Here is a 16,783-nt window from a genome sequence, read left to right as displayed (position 1 = left end):
ACCGCTGGGCTAACAGAGCCTGTGACGTGTCTGAGGACACCCTGCCCGGGGTCACCAGCCAGCCCCTTCCCACCCTCCTGTCCCCGGAAGCTGCAGACAAGCCTGACGTCACAGGCTGATGCTGGGGATTCAACGGGGTGTGAAGGCACCGGAGAGCTGGCCCCTCCTGCAGCGGAAGCTGGGCCCTCTCTCCTGCCTTCCTCTGTAGGCGGGCGGGGGCTTCCGGCTCAGCAGTTGGAAGGAGCGTCCAGGCTGGTAGCTGTGGAGACTGAGCGTGTCCAGGATTGACTGCAGGAGGCTGGGCAGAAGTGGGGGTGGGCAGACATGAAGACACTCCTTTGGCAAGCGAGGCTTCCTCCAGGAAGCCCTCTCGGACCACTTAGGTTGGGCTAGGTCTAACCTCAGAAGGACAGGTCCATTCGCCCTTCAGAGCTCCACTCAGACCTCCCCTCCTCCGGGAGGCCGAGTCTGGCCTCAGCTCGTGTCCCCTGAGCCCTCCCACCTCAGTACTTGCAGAGAGCTCCTAGCACAGGTCGCCTGCCCTGCCCATCACCCGGTCACAACAGTCACGGAGAAGCGCTTGCTGCCCGGCTGCGACTGTGCTCAGCACGTTTGTGAGCCATACTCCCTTAATCCTCACGCCTCCATTAGCCCCATTTTGTAGATGAGGAAACCGAGGGTCTGGAGGTACCCCCTAGCTGGCCCAGGTCAGGCAGACCACCACCATGCTGGCCCCTCTGACTCCAGCGTCAGGGTGGGACTGAGACCTCTTCCTCTATGATACACAAAGCCCTGCTGTCTTAAAAAACAAAGAACACTTTATTCCCTTGGCGGTTTCTGTACAACAATGATGCCACGTGTACAAGGTGGGAGTCCTGTCCCTCCTTGAGCACAGCCTGCCTCCTGGGAGAGCTTATCACTTTGCCCAAGAGGCTGAGCGCCACTCGGGGCAAAGGAGGCCACAGTCACCTCCAACTTGTGCAGAAGCGTCCTCCTCCCCGCCTATTCTCACGGCCATGATGCACTGGATGAGCCCGGGCTGCCCTGAGCTCACACCACAGCCCCGCTTCTAGTGACAGCCCCTGGAGCGTGGGCTCAGATGCCCTTCGGCCTGGAGGGGCCCAAACTGGCGGTACCTGTGCCCACTTACAGGCCCTGCGATGATTCACAGGGACACGAAGCATTGAGATTGCCTGGGAAAGACACCATTTCCTGGGGAACCCTGTTGTTGGTAACTGGCCGTTGGTAGTGGGCCAGAGCCCCAGACATCCGCTGACCCACGTCCCCATTTTACAGATGGGCAGCCTGAAAGCCCAGAGGGTGAAAAGACTTCTCCTTGCCATGGCTGTATTTACCTGTTGAGATCTCCCCTCCCACTGACCTGTGCCCGCTCCCCAATCCCGGCCCCTAGGCCAATACGGAGCTTCCAGAAGGTCTCATGGCTTCTTAGTGGTCCCCCAAATTACCCTCCAGTGGGAGTGTCAGGGGTAGGGGTATTCCCAGCCTTGCCACCTGGAGAAGCTGGAGTGCACTGGCAGAGGATTCAGTCCTATGACACCAGGAGCCCCTGAGCTGCCTCTCTGTGCCTAACACAGACTGGACAGGTGGCCGAGAAGTGTCCCGAGAGCTCCGCCAGGTGGAGGATTTGCAGCGTTAGCGAGTCGCTGGCAAGCTCATGGGTGGGTCATCAGAGACCCCATGGTGGTGTGGCCGGGATCCCAGGAAAGGGCTGGCGTGTTGGCTGGGTTTCTGGAAGACTCCAAGGAAGAGTGCCAGGCTGGGCGCCGCAGGGGCATCATCTCTGAGCTTCCTGACTGTACAACGTGGGCATGAGGAGCCCCATGTCACAGAGGAGAAAACCGAGGATGTCAAATTTGTGGCCAGGGTCACCCAGCTCGGGCGTGGAATTCAACCCAGGTCTGATGGAGTCCACAGCCCACGGGGTCTGGGAGTCCGGTGCAGGGCGGTTGGCGTCAGGGGCCCAATTTATGTCTAGGCTGCGTTTTGGAAAAGCGGCCCCGGGAGAGATCGGGCCCTCGGGTGCCGGGGGCCCCAGGTGTCACAGGCTGGAGGGCTGGGCCAAGGCGGGCCCCGCCGGGGCGGCGGGCACGGCATCGCCCTCGGGCCGGGCCTCCTCGCCGCGCGCGTAGCTGAGCACCACGGTGACGGTGGCGAAGGTGGCGGCGTTGACGGGGAAGGCGCGCAGCAGCGTGGAGGCCAGCCCGCGCGTGAAGACGCGCCAGCCCTCGGCGCGGTAGCTCTGGCGCACGCAGTCGAGGATGCCCCGGTAGCGTGGGGCGCCCCGCAGCCCGTCAGCCTGCAGCCGCGACTTGACCACGTCCAAGGGGTAGGTGGAGAGCCAGGACGCGATGCCCGACGTGCCGCCCGCCAGCAGCAGCTTGGGCACCAGCAGGCGGTCGCCCGGCTCGCAGCCCAGCGCGCGTGTCAGCGTGTCGTAGGTGAGGAAGTAGACGCCGAAGCTGGGGGTCTCGCGCAGCAGCGTGGACACCATGCCCCGGTTGACGCCGCGCAGGCCCTCCCGCCGGTAGACCTGCGCCAGGCAGTCCAGGGGCCCGCGGTAGGTGCGGGCCGGCCCCGCCTCCTGCAGCTGCAGCCGCGTCTTGGCCAGCTCCATGGGGCAGCAGATGACACACTGGATGGCGCCCGCCGCCGCGCCCGCCAGGAACTGGTTCAGCGGTGAGTCCCGGCCCAGGGCCCGGAGGGTGTTGCCCTGCACGCCGAACACCAGCGCGTTGATGAAGGTGAGCCCCAGGAGGGGCGAGCCCAGGCCGCGGTACAGGCCCAGCACCTGCGGGGCGCACAGAGACGTGTCAGGGGCGTTCCCGCTTGGAGTCCGGGGTTGCCCAAGCCCACCTCTCCAGGGACCCTCCATGCAGCTGGCGGCTGCCCCGGCCCACCCTAGCGGTACACGAGGATCAAGCAGAATTTTAGTAGAACCGAAGCCCTCAATCTGAGAGGCCTGGGCACTTGCACCCTGCCATTCGCAAAGCCTGGATTTGCCCGACAGTTGCCCCGACGCCTCTTCTTCCAGCTCTGTGGTCTGCGGAGGGCAGCATCCCAGAGGCTGGTTCCCCGCCACACCCCCACCGGCCCCAGGCCACTCACGCCTTCCTGCTTGATGATGGCTTGGAAGCAGTGCAAGGTCCCTCGGTACTGCGGCTTCTCCATGCTCTGGACCTGGAGCCGCACCTGGAAGGAGGGCCCGGTGAAAGGCAGGCTAGTGGAGCCAGGACGCCCAGCTCCCCGGAGCCAGCACTCAGGACACCCGGGGAGGCGCTCTCCAGGAGGCCCGAGGCCAGACCCAGAAGGCAGGGAGCCAGGGAGCTTTCTGTGGCTTTAGGAGTTCCGGGGGGGGGGGCGGGGGGCAGGGCTGGGTGTCTGTGCCTCTTCAGGGAAGGCTATCAGCTTGCAGTCACAGGGACAGCCAGCTGCAGAGGGGCAGGGGTCCTCGAGACCCCTGCTTCACTATCTCTGCACCGTGTAGTGACAGTGGGGCATGAGACCTCTCTCGAGACCTCCTCACCCTCCCGGTAGCAAATCGTGGCCGACGCCAAAGGGGCTCAGGATCTAACATCCCACCACGCACTCCCTTCATCAGGGGCTGGCAGCGCGCAACGGGCACTGAAAGTGAGGAGCCTCGGGCCTCGTGGGCCTTCCGCTTGGTTTCTGCCATTGCCCCCCGGTGAAGGCAGTGGTCATGAGTTAGTAAAGCGGTGACAGGAGAGCAGCTGGCAGCCTCCTTGGGGACCGTGTCAGCAACTCTGGGGCCTGGGGGATCAGGCTGCGCTGCCCTTGGAGCCCAGCGGGCCAGAGCCTCACTGTGAAAGCGTTCTTTGTTGACCGAGAGCTTATCTCTGTCCTTGATACGCAGGCCCCACAGTGCAGAGCAGAAGCACATTTCCTGAACTCCGAATCCGTGTCACGCGGGTCGGGGTAAGCTAGGTTAGGTCCCGTTCCGGGAGCTGGTCTCCGGCTCTGACTCAGAGATTATCACCATTACAGGCATAATCACTGGCTGAAGTGGGTTCGGTCACTCCCATTTCAAAGGTGGGAAGACAGGCTCAGAGATGTTTTGCAGCTCGGTCAGGCTGTCCACTCCAGGGACCTGAGTGGCTGTGTTGGTCGGGGCCAGGGTGGGGTAGGGGTGCTGGCGAGTGCACTTACAGGAAATGTTTTGTAAGGAAGAAAAGAATATACCATCTCAGCACACGAGGACCTCAGCCAACAGCTGGCAGACACTGCTCTGAGAGGCAGCTGACCACCGAGGGCACCCTGCGACGTTCACCCCAGCACCCCTCCCTGCCCTGGCTGCCAGCTCAGAGGAGAGAAGCACAACCACTCGATGAACTTGGAGAACATATTAACACCATGAGCTCTGTCTCAGGTTGTTTTCTCTGATGGGAGGCTCTTCATTTTCCCTTCAATGTTCTGGGGTCTCTGGGGGACTGTCTCTTCCTCCTGTGGTCCCCTGACACTGACACCAAGAGGGCTGTGTCAGCAGACATGACCTGAAACGGAGCTGTTCCCTCCGAGGCTGGACTTTCAGATGCCTCGGGGGAGTCTTTTAAGTCTTGACAGGATGTCATTTGAGGACTGAGGGACCCACCCCTGGAAAAGTGGTCATTCGCACACAAGCCCCGGAGGCTCCCAGCTCCCCGACGGGGCTGGGAGACCCCACGTGAAGACTCCCTGATCCAGAGGGGGCTGATTTTTCTCAGCCAGCCCCCAGGGCTCCCACCCCAGGATCTGGGCTGGGCCCAAGCTCACCTCACACCCTCCCTGTCCCTAGCTGGGGAGAGATCGCTGGGGCATGGGGGGTGGGGAGGGGCGTGGCGTGGCGGGGTCCAGGCCCAGGGTCTGATTGCGGGGGGCGGGGAGGGGGGAATGACAGAGAAGAGAAGCGTTGGGTTCACCTGGTCTGTACTTACTAGCGCTCTCCGGGGTGAGGCTTAACGCTCATCTACAACAAAGTTACATTTTGCTATGGATGGAGACAGCCCCTAGCTCAGAAAGTAAAGGCGGTTAAAGCAACACAAAATTTCAACATCACATCCAGGCAGGGACCCCCGAGGCCAGCCCCCAGCCTCCCCGCCCCCTCCCCTGCCCGGGCCGGCTGTTCCCTGGAGAAAGAGGGCTCAGACACGGTGTCCCTGGTCACTGTCACATCCAGTGACACAGGACAGAAAATGGCCTTCCCACAGAAACATGTGTGAAGGCGGTGTGCCTGTGGACAGCGGCTGTGGCTCTGGGTGCAACAGAGGAAAACCAAACTTTGGACTCAGATTTTAGCCCCAAAGACCTGGAGGAACAAGCTGCCAATGTTGCAGCCATAAGGCAGCGTGGATGGGCATGGAGCACGGGTGTCCCTGCGCGCATAAGGCAGCGTGGATGGGCATGGAGCACAGGTGTCCCTGCGCGCATAAGACAGCGTGGATGGGCATGGAGCACGGGTGTCCCTGCGCGCATAAGACAGCGTGGATGTGGCCATGGAGCACGGGTGTCCCTGCGCGCATAAGGCAGGGTGGATGGGCATGGAGCACGGGTGTCCCTGCGCGCATAAGACAGCGTGGATGGGCATGGAGCACGGGTGTCCCTGCGCGCATAAGGCAGCGTGGATGGGCATGGAGCACGGGTGTCCCTGCGCGCATAAGGCAGCGTGGATGTGGCCATGGAGCACGGGTGTCCCTGCGCGCATAAGGCAGCGTGGATGGGCATGGAGCACGGGTGTCCCTGCGCGCATAAGGCAGCGTGGATGTGGCCATGGAGCACGGGTGTCCCTGCGCGCATAAGGCAGCGTGGATGGGCATGGAGCACGGGTGTCCCTGCGCGCATAAGGCAGCGTGGATGTGGCCATGGAGCATGGGTGTCCCTGCGCGCATAAGGCAGCGTGGATGGGCATGGAGCACGGGTGTCCCTGCGCGCATAAGGCAGCGTGGATGGGCATGGAGCACAGGTGTCCCTGCGCGCATAAGACAGCGTGGATGGGCATGGAGCACGGGTGTCCCTGCGCGCATAAGACAGCGTGGATGTGGCCATGGAGCACGGGTGTCCCTGCGCGCATAAGGCAGGGTGGATGGGCATGGAGCATGGGTGTCCCTGCGCGCATAAGACAGCGTGGATGGGCATGGAGCACGGGTGTCCCTGCGCGCATAAGGCAGCGTGGATGGGCATGGAGCACGGGTGTCCCTGCGCGCATAAGGCAGCGTGGATGTGGCCATGGAGCACGGGTGTCCCTGCGCGCATAAGGCAGCGTGGATGGGCATGGAGCACGGGTGTCCCTGCGTGCATAAGGCAGCGTGGATGTGGCCATGGAGCACGGGTGTCCCTGCGCGCATAAGGCAGCGTGGATGGGCATGGAGCACGGGTGTCCCTGCGCGCATAAGGCAGCGTGGATGTGGCCATGGAGCATGGGTGTCCCTGCGCGCATAAGGCAGCGTGGATGGGCATGGAGCACGGGTGTCCCTGCGCGCATAAGGCAGCGTGGATGGGCATGGAGCATGGGTGTCCCTGCGCGCATAAGGCAGCGTGGATGGGCATGGAGCACGGGTGTCCCTGCGCGCATAAGGCAGCGTGGATGTGGCCATGGAGCACGGGTGTCCCTGCGCGCATAAGGCAGCGTGGATGGGCATGGAGCACGGGTGTCCCTGCGCGCATTCCGGAGCCCAGGTCCGAGTTCATGAGGTTCAAGAGGTAAAACAGACCACAGATGAGAATTAGGATGGTGGCCGCCTGCAAAAGGGGAGGGCGGAGGTGTCAGGAGGGGAGGGGGGCTTCGGGGGGACTGGCCTCGTTTCTTCTCCCAGGTGTGTGCTTCACGGTGATTCGTACACGGAGCGCGTGCGCACATTTCTCTGTGTGTGACACTTCAATTAAAACCACCACCGCAGAGCTATGAAGTAAATCCCACCTTTGCCAAAAGCAAGCAATATATATGGGCCTGTGTACATGTCTGTTTTTTGGTAGAAATCATTAACAAGGTTTGGGGGAAAGGTTACATAAAGGACTGTTGTCTTTTTGTTTTCTTTTTAGTTTATATGTCTCTGTTACGGTGAACATTTTTTATGACCTACATTACTTTTGTAATAGAAAGTCAACAAAAAAAATGTGTATGTACCCAATGATTAAAAAAGCCATCAAAAAAAAAAATCACGTTTCCCAATTTTCTTTGAGAATGCTTAACTTTTATAATGGAAAACAGTAAAAAAAAAAAAAAAAAAAGGCCATTGGTGATACAGCATTAAATCAAACCAAATGAGTGTCTCTAGAATGAGCACAATTTAATGGCGCCTGAGCCCACGGGCGGGACAGGAGTGTCAGTGGTGATTGCTGGGGGTGCGTTTTCTCCCCCTTCCGAATAAAAAACTTGGCTTTTTTTTTTTAAGAAGGAAACAATGTAAATATTTTAATAAAAACAATCCCACAGCATTTATTGTCATCTGGTAACAACATAAAGGTGAGCAAAACAATAGGAATAAATGCTTTAGAACTACACTTCTAACAAAGGACGCCTAAAAACACTGTATTGCCTTCTCAACAACTTCTCACTTCACTGATCATCTCTAGTTGGAGACACTCTGGAGCACAGTAATGTTATCTCCTTTCAGCGTGATCCGACTCAGCTGTTTTCTTGACTTTGTTTTAGCATGAATCTCTTCTGCATCATCTAATACGAAGTTCATATACTCATCAAAACCAGTGATACAGCCCTGTATCTGCATATTCACTTGCTCATAAAGCCACACCTGAATCCCAGATTTTGCAAGCATCGGAAGGTAAGATCGATGGGAGGCACCTGCACCTTCTGCACCTTCCGGCCCCGGCCCCGTACGCCATGGCGGAAGTTCACAAAGACCACACTACCCCGCACACCAAGAGCTTGGCTTTTTAAAGACAGCTTTGCCCAGATGTGATGCTGGTGGGCCACGGTGGCAAAAACACAGTTCCAAATGGATCTCCTCAAAGCCCACCCTCCAGGTGCCAGGTAAGGTGGGGAGAGGGGTGTCCCGGGGGCAGGAACCCAGTGGGGCAGAGGCTCCTGTGTTCAAATTACTGCCGGGGGTGCTGGTCATGGTTCAGAAGGTCCGAGGGAGCTAGAGACGCCAGAGCAAAGTGCCCCCCAGCCTGGCGGGCCTGACTGAGGGGCCGGGGGTGGGGAGCTGCAGAAGGCCTGGCCAGGCCTGGCCGAGTCCTAGCTCAGAGAGGCCTCTGCAAAGCTGGGCTGAAGAAGTGAATCGGAGACACTTCCTGGCTGGATGCAGCTCTGAGAGGCATTCACAACACATGAACACGCGACAGAAACACGGCATGACGTGGACCCTGCTCGGCTGTCCTGGGCTGCTCTGGCCCGTGGGCAGGCTCCGGGGGGTGGCCAGCTGGGCAGACACCGGCAGCCGTGTGGACAGGCTGCCCCAGCACCTCACTCTCCACAGGCCCATATGGGGGCTCAGGGGCTGCTGAGTGGCCAGAAAGCCCGGCCTTTCCAACTCCTCCCCAAATGCGCTGAGTGGCTTGGAAGGAATAAGGAATTCCACGACCTTCGGAACCAGCATTTCACCCGGCACAAACTACACTGTTGAGCACCGGGCCCAAAGGCCTCAGTAATCTTGCCAACCCCTCACTGTGCAGGTCAGAACTTTACCCAGAGGTAAAGTGACTGGCCCACAGTCCCATGACAGATCAGCCGGGCAGGGGGCCCGGAGCTGCACAGGCCCAGGGACAGACTTATTTTTTTTGCGGGGGGGGCGCGGGGGAGACTTTGCTGAGTGGCTTGAGGGATCTGAGTTCCCTGACCAGGGATTGAACCTGGACCCTCAGCAGTGAAAGTGGGGAGTCCTAACTACTGGACCACCAGGGAATTCCCGGGACAGACCTTTTTAAAGTCAGAGCCAGCGCATAAGGCAGGGCCCTCACGCCTGTGCTGGAGAAAATCCCTGCCCTAGTTCACAAGACTTGTTCTCAGCCCAGGAACACCTGGGTTCCTGAAGAAAGAGGAGACAGGGAGTCCTCTCAAACCCACCTAGGGCTGACGTCCTTGCCTGCGCTCTGCCCTCGCCCCCCTGGGAAGAGATGCCAGGTTCAGAGTTCACAGCGGGACGCCAGGTCTGGCCTAGTGCCTGCTGCTGGCAGCTCACCGGGCTCCCAGGGGAAGCCCGCAAGGAAGGGTCCTGACGTGGCTACAGCTGAAGGACCAAAAAGCCCCAGAAACAGGGGATCTTATTTGGGAATTTCCAACTGGGTATGCGGACTTCCTTGGTTTCCGTTGAGGTGCCGGAGAACCTGGGGCCCGACGATGTGCCAAGGTGTGGGCTCGCGGAGGGGAATTGGGCGCCGGCCCCGGGGCCATGCTCAGGAGCCACCAGCACCCTACAGGTGCACACCAGCCCTCGGGAAACGACTGCTCAGTTTCTCAGCCCTGATCACCACCGCTCTGTGAAGATCACGGTCACGGGAAAGGCTGACAAGGTTTGGTTTTTCTGCATTTTCTCCCTGAACTTTCTTTCTTTTTCAGGAAGCTGTCTGGAGGAGTTCCGCGTAAAGATGGGGGGGTGCCCCTTGCTCTGGGTGGGAGGAAACCTGTCCTTCGACCCCCTCAGTCCCAGCTGGCCAAGCCCCAGAATGGACCTCCAAGTTCAGCCCCAGCTGGGAGACTGCAGGGACAAACCTGGGAGGAAAGGCCGACTCGGCCCGGTGGACAAGCTGCCTCTCACCTGGGCAGCGGGGAGAAGAACCCTGACTCTACCTTCATTCTAGAACCTGTGAGAGGACCTTGGAAGGGCTCCCAAGGTGGTGCCCGGAAAGGGGGGTCCAGCCACCAGGATGCTGCAGGCCGCCCTCCAATGTCTGTGCCTCCACGAGGGCCTGAGAATAAAACCTCGACGAGAGACTCACCTTGACCGTGTCAAACGGGTGTCCCACCAGCACACCTGCCACACCTGGAGGGAGAAGGGAGGACGTGTGACCCAGATGCCTCGGAAACCGCAGCGTGGGGCACGCTTCTGGCAAGGACGTGCCTGGCACATCCGGAGAGCCCCTTAATCCTCTGCGTGAGGGTAAGTGAGGGTGACCGCGCCGAGGTCAGGCCAGCACCTGGCCAGCTCAAAGCTGGTGACCCTCCCTCCGCCCTGCTGCTCACTGCAGGTGACAACAGAAGCTCCCCCTTGGGAGGCTGCATGTGCCATTTCTAAGATGCTCACATCACTCCAAATACCTGGCACGGCTGGGGGCTCCAGGGCTCTGGACTTGGGGCCGGCCCCTCGCCCAGATGTGAATTTTCTCTCTGTCACTTACCAGCTGGTCGAGTTCACAGAGAACTCGGTGTCTGAGCGTCACTCTCCTCACCTGTACAGGTGTGAAGATCAACCTCCCCAGGGCTGTTCCTGGCCCCGAAGTGCTGACCCAGGACCTGAGGCGTTCATGCCTGGTTATGTACCAGTCCAGGACCTGTCCGAATCCAGCCCCCCTCAGAGGACAAAGGCTCCCCCTCCAAATGGCCCCCAAGCACCTGTCAGAGTCCTGCGTGCTGTGTGGGTTACAAACATCCCTGTGAATCAGGCAGTCTTGTTACTCTGCTTCATGGAAGAAGTGAGGCTCAGTGAGGTCGGGTAACTGCTGCGCTGACTCCCATGCTTTCCTCCCTAGAATTTCATGTGTGTACATCTTACAGTTCTTCTTTTTTTTGCTATATTTAAATGTATAATTAAATATAGCAATTAAACAGACTAACATTTGTTGAGTAACAAACAGTAACGTTTCTACCTTCTGGTTACCGTTCTTAGTTTTGTCCGTGTACCAACTCTCTTTCTTATGTATGTAAAGAAAGGACCATTAGCCCGTTTTACAGATGAGGAAACTGAGGCATAGAAAAGTAATATGTCCATGCCACACAGCTAGGTAAGCGGTGGAGCCGAGATCTGGACCCAAACCTTCTGGCCCTGGAGCCGCCCTCCTTAACCACTCAGAGCTAGCTCCCTGTCAGAGCTGGTTAGCATGTTTGTGGATGCCCAGAGTCAACGGGAGTTACTACGCTTCTACATAAATTGAATTTTTAAAAATTTATTTATTACTATTATTATTATTACTTTTTGGCCCCACCGCACAGCATGTGGGATCTTAGTTCCCCAACCAGGGATTGAACCCGTGCTCCCTGCACCGGAAGCGTGGAGTCTTAACCACTGGACTGCCAGGGAATTCCCCCATAAATTGTATTTTTAATCCTTGTATAATGTCCTCTTCATCTTAATGCTTCGGACCTTAAAATCCACTTTGTTTGATATTAGCTTTGCCAATCCTGCTTTGTTTTTGGTCACGTGTGTCTGGTATAGTTTTGTCCAGTTCCTAATTTTCAACCTTGTCTTACTGCTTTGTTTTAGTTGTTCCACAATCTACAGCTGGGTTTTGGTTTCTACTCTGGCCTGCAGCAGTCTCAGATTTTGCCAAGACAAGAGCTCTGACATGATTCCGTCTCATTTTATGGGCATGATCTATGTACTTCCTTTCCTTTCCACATTTTTGCTGGTTCAGGCAAACTACTATTTATCCCCTTTCTGCTTGTTAATTTCTAACTTCAGCTAAGAGTTACTTCTGCTTTTGAACACTCATAACCCTTATGTAGAAACAGGGTGAGAACCGTCCCTGCCATGGGGTGAGAGTAGGAGGCTCTCTCTGCCCTCTACTGCCCTACCCTACCCCCAAGGGGGTTCCCACCCTGCCAGCTTCCACTGATCTACAAACCCCACGGGACTCGGGGCTATCCCATCTCCTCTTCCCCTCTCCCGCCATCTCGGGGTCTCTACTCCGATCGTTGGAGCCTTTCTTGACTATGGCCCTCAGTTGTAACACATGGGAGACATGCCCTCTGAATTCCTGCTCATCTGCAAAATCTGCTTCTTTAACGCCATTAGGGAAAACAGTCCTGTGCTCTGGTGAGAATTCCGGGCCCAGGCCATTAAGGGCGGCAACGTCCCAGAATCTTCTGGTTTCCAGTGCAGATGAGAAATCTGTTGTCAGCGTGTCTGTTCTCCTTTATCAATAACTTATTTATTCTATGAAGAAGCCACTGAGATTTTATCTGTAGATTTCGGGAATGTCACCAGGAGATACCAAGGGTGTTGTCTTTTTCCTTTAAAAGAACCCAGCCTGGAACTCCCCCAGCGCAGACTAGCCTTTTCCTGATCAGAGAAAATTTCCTCTATTATCTATTCATCATCTCCAGACCTTTTTCTCCCTCTGGGACCCCTAACATTCAAGGTGGGTGAAAAGACACCCCAAGCCTGTCTTTCCCCTCGAGACTTCCACCTCTGTGTTTCTGATCTTCGAGACACACTTTTTTTTTATCGCTTGAGATCTACCTTCTTTTTCATTTCATGTTTCGAATTTTCTGAATTTGAAAATCCTAATTCTAGGACCTCCTTTCGTGGGCTGTAACTGGATCTCCTCGGGTTCTGGAAACCTAACACTGCCTGGGGTGCGTTGCCTGGCCTTCCTTCTCTCTCCAGCCGTGCCCCCTGCAGCCAGGCCCAGCTGGGGTGGGGGTCCCCTTCCTGTGGGTGGATGCCCCCGCCTCTGGTCCCAGACTTGCCCAGGTGCCAGTAACAGCCTTCATCAGCCTGTGGGGTGGGAGAGGCGCCCCTCAATCCCACCAAGGGCTCCGAGAGCAGGCAGCTGCATTCCTATTTTCTCCTTTGATCTGAGGGCCCTCAGGCGAAGGGCTGGCCCCCCTCACCCTAAACATCTCCATCCACAGAAACAAGAGTTGGCTACGGGCCTGCCTCCATCAGGACCTCCAGTCCCCCAAATCCTTACCCTTTTAACCTCCCAGTCACCTTGAGAGCCAGGAAGCCTGAGGGCCGCTCTCCCTGAGAGGGGCCTACAGTCACAGCAGCCAAAGTGGACCGTGTCTCCCAACTCCAAAGCCGGTGCCCACTGCCTTACATAAGCTGGCCTTTGAGGGGCAACCCGCATCCCATGACCCTCAAGGGCAGGAGGTGGGACCACTGTCCTGGAGGCACCTGGCAGAAGAAGTGGTGGGAAGGGACACCAGGATGACTGACCTGTCCCCCATATGCAGGGTCCCACTGCCTACGGTTGAATTTCTCTCCTCCCATCCATGCCTGTGGCAAGGGGACCCCCATTCAGAGCCCAAGGTCAGACCAGGAACTGACCCGTGGTGGGGGAGTGCAGGCTGGCATTGGGACCCTTCCACCCCGGGAGACCTCGGGGAAGCTGGCAATCAAGGTCCCACCCGCACCTCCCCGGAAGGCGAGGTTGAACACGTGGCCCACACCCAGCCAATCAGAGGTGACGTACTGTCCTTCCTCCGGGCAATCTGAATCAAGAGGCACCCCAGCTGCGGAAAGGCAGCTTCATCTGCCCTGAGCCTCCAGGCCTCGAGGAGCTCAAACCCCAAGGAGCCAGGCAGCCTCTGGGGGCCAGGCCCCAGGGCAGGGGCGCCACCTGCGCAAGGTTCCTGGGCGGCCCCTCTGCTCCAGCCAGGCCGTGCCAGGGGCCCGGAAGGCAGGCCTGGGACACAATCCGGTCACTGTCCTGTGGACCGGCCCCTAGCGCCCGTGAGGCTGGGGGAAGGGAAGAGCTTGGCAGCCTCTCTCCACTTCTGAGGGCCTAGGTTTCTCCTGGGTCAAATATACCAGGAGAGGGTCTCTCCTACCCTTTCCCGTCACCGCTCACACAGTGCGGGAGAAGGTGGGCACCACCAGCCCCAGGCTTCCACCTGGATCCAGGTAGGGCAGTCGGTTTGGGGGCTGTGGAGTACCTCCAGCTCTCTCGGGTGCTGGACCCTGGCCTTGCCCCAACCCTGGGGCCTGGACAGGATCTCTCCCAGGTGGGCTTGGCGAGGACGGGCAGAAGGCATTCCAGGCAGGGTCCTGGGTAAGTAAGAGCCCAGAGTGACTTAACAAGTGTGTCTGGGGGGATGGGCCTGGCCTTAGGATGAGTGTTCCCAGCCCAATCCCCGTGGAGCCCAGGACGCCTGCGTGAATACAGAAGGAATCCTGCGCCTCTGGGGAAAGAACCCACACTCTGCCTAGCGGAAAGGGGTTGGAAGGGGTGTTGGCCCTGGGGCTAAGCCACCACTGGGGGTGGGTAGAGAAGGGTCTGGGGCCCAGGAGAAGCCGGCGGCCTGGTGGCAGGACACTAAGGGAGGTCCCTCAAGGGGGACAGGAAGAGCAGAGAGTGGAATGGGGATGGGGGGATTGAGAGCTGGGCCCACAGATGCCAACTCCTCCTGTCTCCTCTGGCACCCTGGGCTTGCGAGAAATGCTCCCCAAATTACTGAAAGCTCTGGGGCCTGGAGGCCTGATTGGGTGACCGTCTGGGACACTTCCTGGGCACACCCCCTTCCCCACCAGCCCTCCTCTAGTGCAGAACAGGAAGCTAGCAACACACTGGCTTAAATGCTAGATGCTCTCCTCTTCCTCCAGGGTGCCCACGGCTGGCAGGTAGCTGAGAGCTTTATTAAAGACAACAGGGGCAGGTGCCGGAGAAGAGAAGCACCTGATGTCAGAGACTGGATGGGGCCTGGGGACACCCAGCCAGCAGCCCTCTCCCCGTGAGGCAGAGCCCTGCCACTTCTGTCCACTCTGCTGAATTCCTGAGGGCTAAACCTGGCTCCCAGTGAATACCTGTTGAATAAATTAACTCTACAAGTAAAAGCAGAGAAACTAAAGGCCAGAGAGGCCAGTGCAGAGCCCGACGCCCAACGGTCAGGCCACAGCAGAGCCCGTACAGCACACTGACTCAGGTCCTCCCCGGGACACAGGACCCCAGCGCCACGCCCCGGCTCCGGTGACACGCACGCGTGAGACCAAGGCCTAGCTCGCGCGGCGTGTCAGGCCCACTCTGCCAGCCGGGTGGAGTCTAACCACCAGCAGAACCACGTAGGAAGGGGGCGGGGCGCCAAAGCGTGACTCGGTGCCTGGGGTCGTGCCGGCGCCTTTTACGCCATCTCCCTAGGGCATCGTCCAGTGGCCCCGGCCCCAGCCCCACCCAGACGGCTACGGGAGAGGGGGTAGAGCCAGCTTCAAACTTTTTGGGTCGAGGGAGGGGACCCTGCTCCAGGTGGGCGCGGGCTGGGGGAGGGGGAGAGGGAAATGGACTCGGGGCCTCGCCGTCCGCTGGCCTCGGGCGAGGAGGGCTGTGGGGCATCCTGGCAGTCCCCTGGCAGCCATGGTACTGTCCCGGAGCGCCAGACCTCTCGTCCGAACGTGCCCGGAAGGACTTAGAAGACACCTGCCCTCGCGGACAGCGTGCTAGGCACCCTCCCGGCTTGTCGTCAATTCACGCCCACGAGAATCCCGTGAGACAAGAGCACTGTTAACCCATTTTACAGACGAGGAATCCCCAGCCTCAGGGTAAGCCACTGGGCCGAGAGCTCGCAGGTGGGCTGGCCTCCCAGCCCGGATGCCTCGCCCCGGCGGCCCGGCGGCCCGGCGTTCCCGGCCCCCGCACGCGCCCGGGCAGGACCCGCCCGCCTCCTTACCCCCAGCGCATCCAGCCAGAAAGTCGAGCGCCATTGCCGGGTCCTCGGTGAGGCCGCCCTTCCTCCTTGTCCTCTTTCTCTAGCCCCTCGCCGGGCTGGTCGCCGTCGAGGGCTCCCCCTGCCCTGCTGGGCCGGGACTCGGCCTGGCCGCCTCCAGGCACGGAGCACCGCGCAGGCTGGGGTCTGGCGGCGGCGAAGGCGGCTCAGCGCGCGACTCCTCGCCGGGCGCACGTCCTTCGCTGGCCGGCTCGCTGGCCCTTGCTGTCGCCAGCGCACCGCCCGTGGTCCCTCACCTCGGTCGGCGTGTCCGGCCCCTCGGACCTGCCGGCCGGGCTCGGGCGGGGCGCAGAGCTCAGCCAACGGGCGGGCGAGGCTCGGACAACACCCCGGGCCCTGCGCGCCGCCGCCGCGCTTCATTGGCTGGGCGGACCTGGGGCGCGCGGGGCGGGAGGCACGTAACAGGCAGGCGGGCGGGCGGGGGAGCTGCCGAGGCGCTGCAGACAAAGAATGTGCTTCGTGCGCCCGCCCGCGCCGCCACGGGCGGGAGAGGAAGCCGGGTGTGTGCTGCTGCGGGAAGGTGGGGCCCGGCCCGGCCGGGGAGCCAACGGCCTGCGCGGCCCAGGAGCTTCCCGGCGTGCGCGATGCGGGTCAGCGGGGCGGGAGGTGGCGTGCGCTCGCTCCGGATTGGGCCTGGGATCCTGGGGCCTGGGTTTAGATCCCGACTCCGCCGCCCAGCCTCAGGGTCCTCGCCTGTATAATGGGGACACGCCGCGGTAACGAACGTGGAAGCGCTAGGACCCTCCAAGGCCTGCAGGCTCGGACACTAATTGTCACACTCCTCGAGCGGCGAAACACCCCCTGGGGGAGTCTTCGCCCCTCCCGTCTGTGCGCCCTCCCGGCGGTGGGCCTGCGGCTTCCGGCCGCCTGGCTCACCTCGGGAGGGGCGAGGAGCGTGGTCAGGCCCTCGCGGGCCCGCACCTGAGCGCGAACTGCGGGAGCCGCGGAAGGTTGTGAGGCGGGGGAGGTTCCTGGACTGGTCCGAGAGCCGCGAGGCGGGAGAGGCCAGATCGCGGCGCGTCCATATCGGCGGCCAGGCGCTGTGTGGCCGGAGGGGACGGTCCTCGAGCCGCGGCTCTGGGAGGCCTGCGGGCCTGGAGAGCCAGGCGGAGGGCAGGGAGGGTGCGAAGGCGAAGTGGGAGGGCGCTGGGCTCCTGTCTACGCGGGTGGCTGGGCGGCGGGGGGTCGGGGGGGTTAAGTAGGAGCCGAATC

General features: G+C 60.0%; 1 protein-coding gene and 1 pseudogene across 2 annotated transcripts; both read right to left on the bottom strand.

Annotated features, from left to right (window-relative positions):
- Positions 1-832: 832 nt before the first annotated feature.
- Positions 833-15,870, bottom strand: SLC25A29 (solute carrier family 25 member 29). The gene is made up of 4 exons (XM_082841726.1): positions 15,515-15,870; positions 9,910-9,953; positions 3,127-3,210; positions 833-2,809 (listed from the first exon to the last, which is right to left on the bottom strand). The coding sequence occupies exons 1-4, from the start codon at positions 15,546-15,548 to the stop codon at positions 2,060-2,062; spliced, it is 912 nt and encodes a 303-aa protein (XP_082697852.1). The 5' UTR covers positions 15,549-15,870; the 3' UTR covers positions 833-2,059.
- LOC309960121 lies at positions 6,720-8,570 on the bottom strand (annotated as a pseudogene). Its single transcript has 2 exons — positions 8,442-8,570; positions 6,720-8,056 (listed from the first exon to the last, which is right to left on the bottom strand). The product of its transcript is annotated as an uncharacterized misc_RNA (transcript).
- Positions 15,871-16,783: the final 913 nt, after the last annotated feature.

The sequence above is a fragment of the Leucopleurus acutus genome, assembly GCF_964270905.1.
Source record: "Leucopleurus acutus genome assembly, chromosome: 1".
Lineage (NCBI taxonomy): Eukaryota > Metazoa > Chordata > Mammalia > Artiodactyla > Delphinidae > Leucopleurus > Leucopleurus acutus.
The sequence above is the reverse complement of the archived record's forward strand: the minus strand, read 5'-3'. Positions and strand labels throughout refer to the sequence as shown.

Excerpts from the sequence above, each read along its gene's own strand:
- SLC25A29 (XM_082841726.1), bottom strand. The coding sequence starts at position 15,548 with ATGGCGCTCGACTTTCTGGCTGGATGCGCTGGGG. Across the intron at positions 3,211-9,909 it reads ACCCGTTTGACACGGTCAAG|GTGCGGCTCCAGGTCCAGAG; the intron begins GTGAGTCTCTCG and ends CCCTCCTTCCAG. Across the intron at positions 2,810-3,126 it reads CCATCATCAAGCAGGAAGGC|GTGCTGGGCCTGTACCGCGG; the intron begins GTGAGTGGCCTG and ends TGCGCCCCGCAG.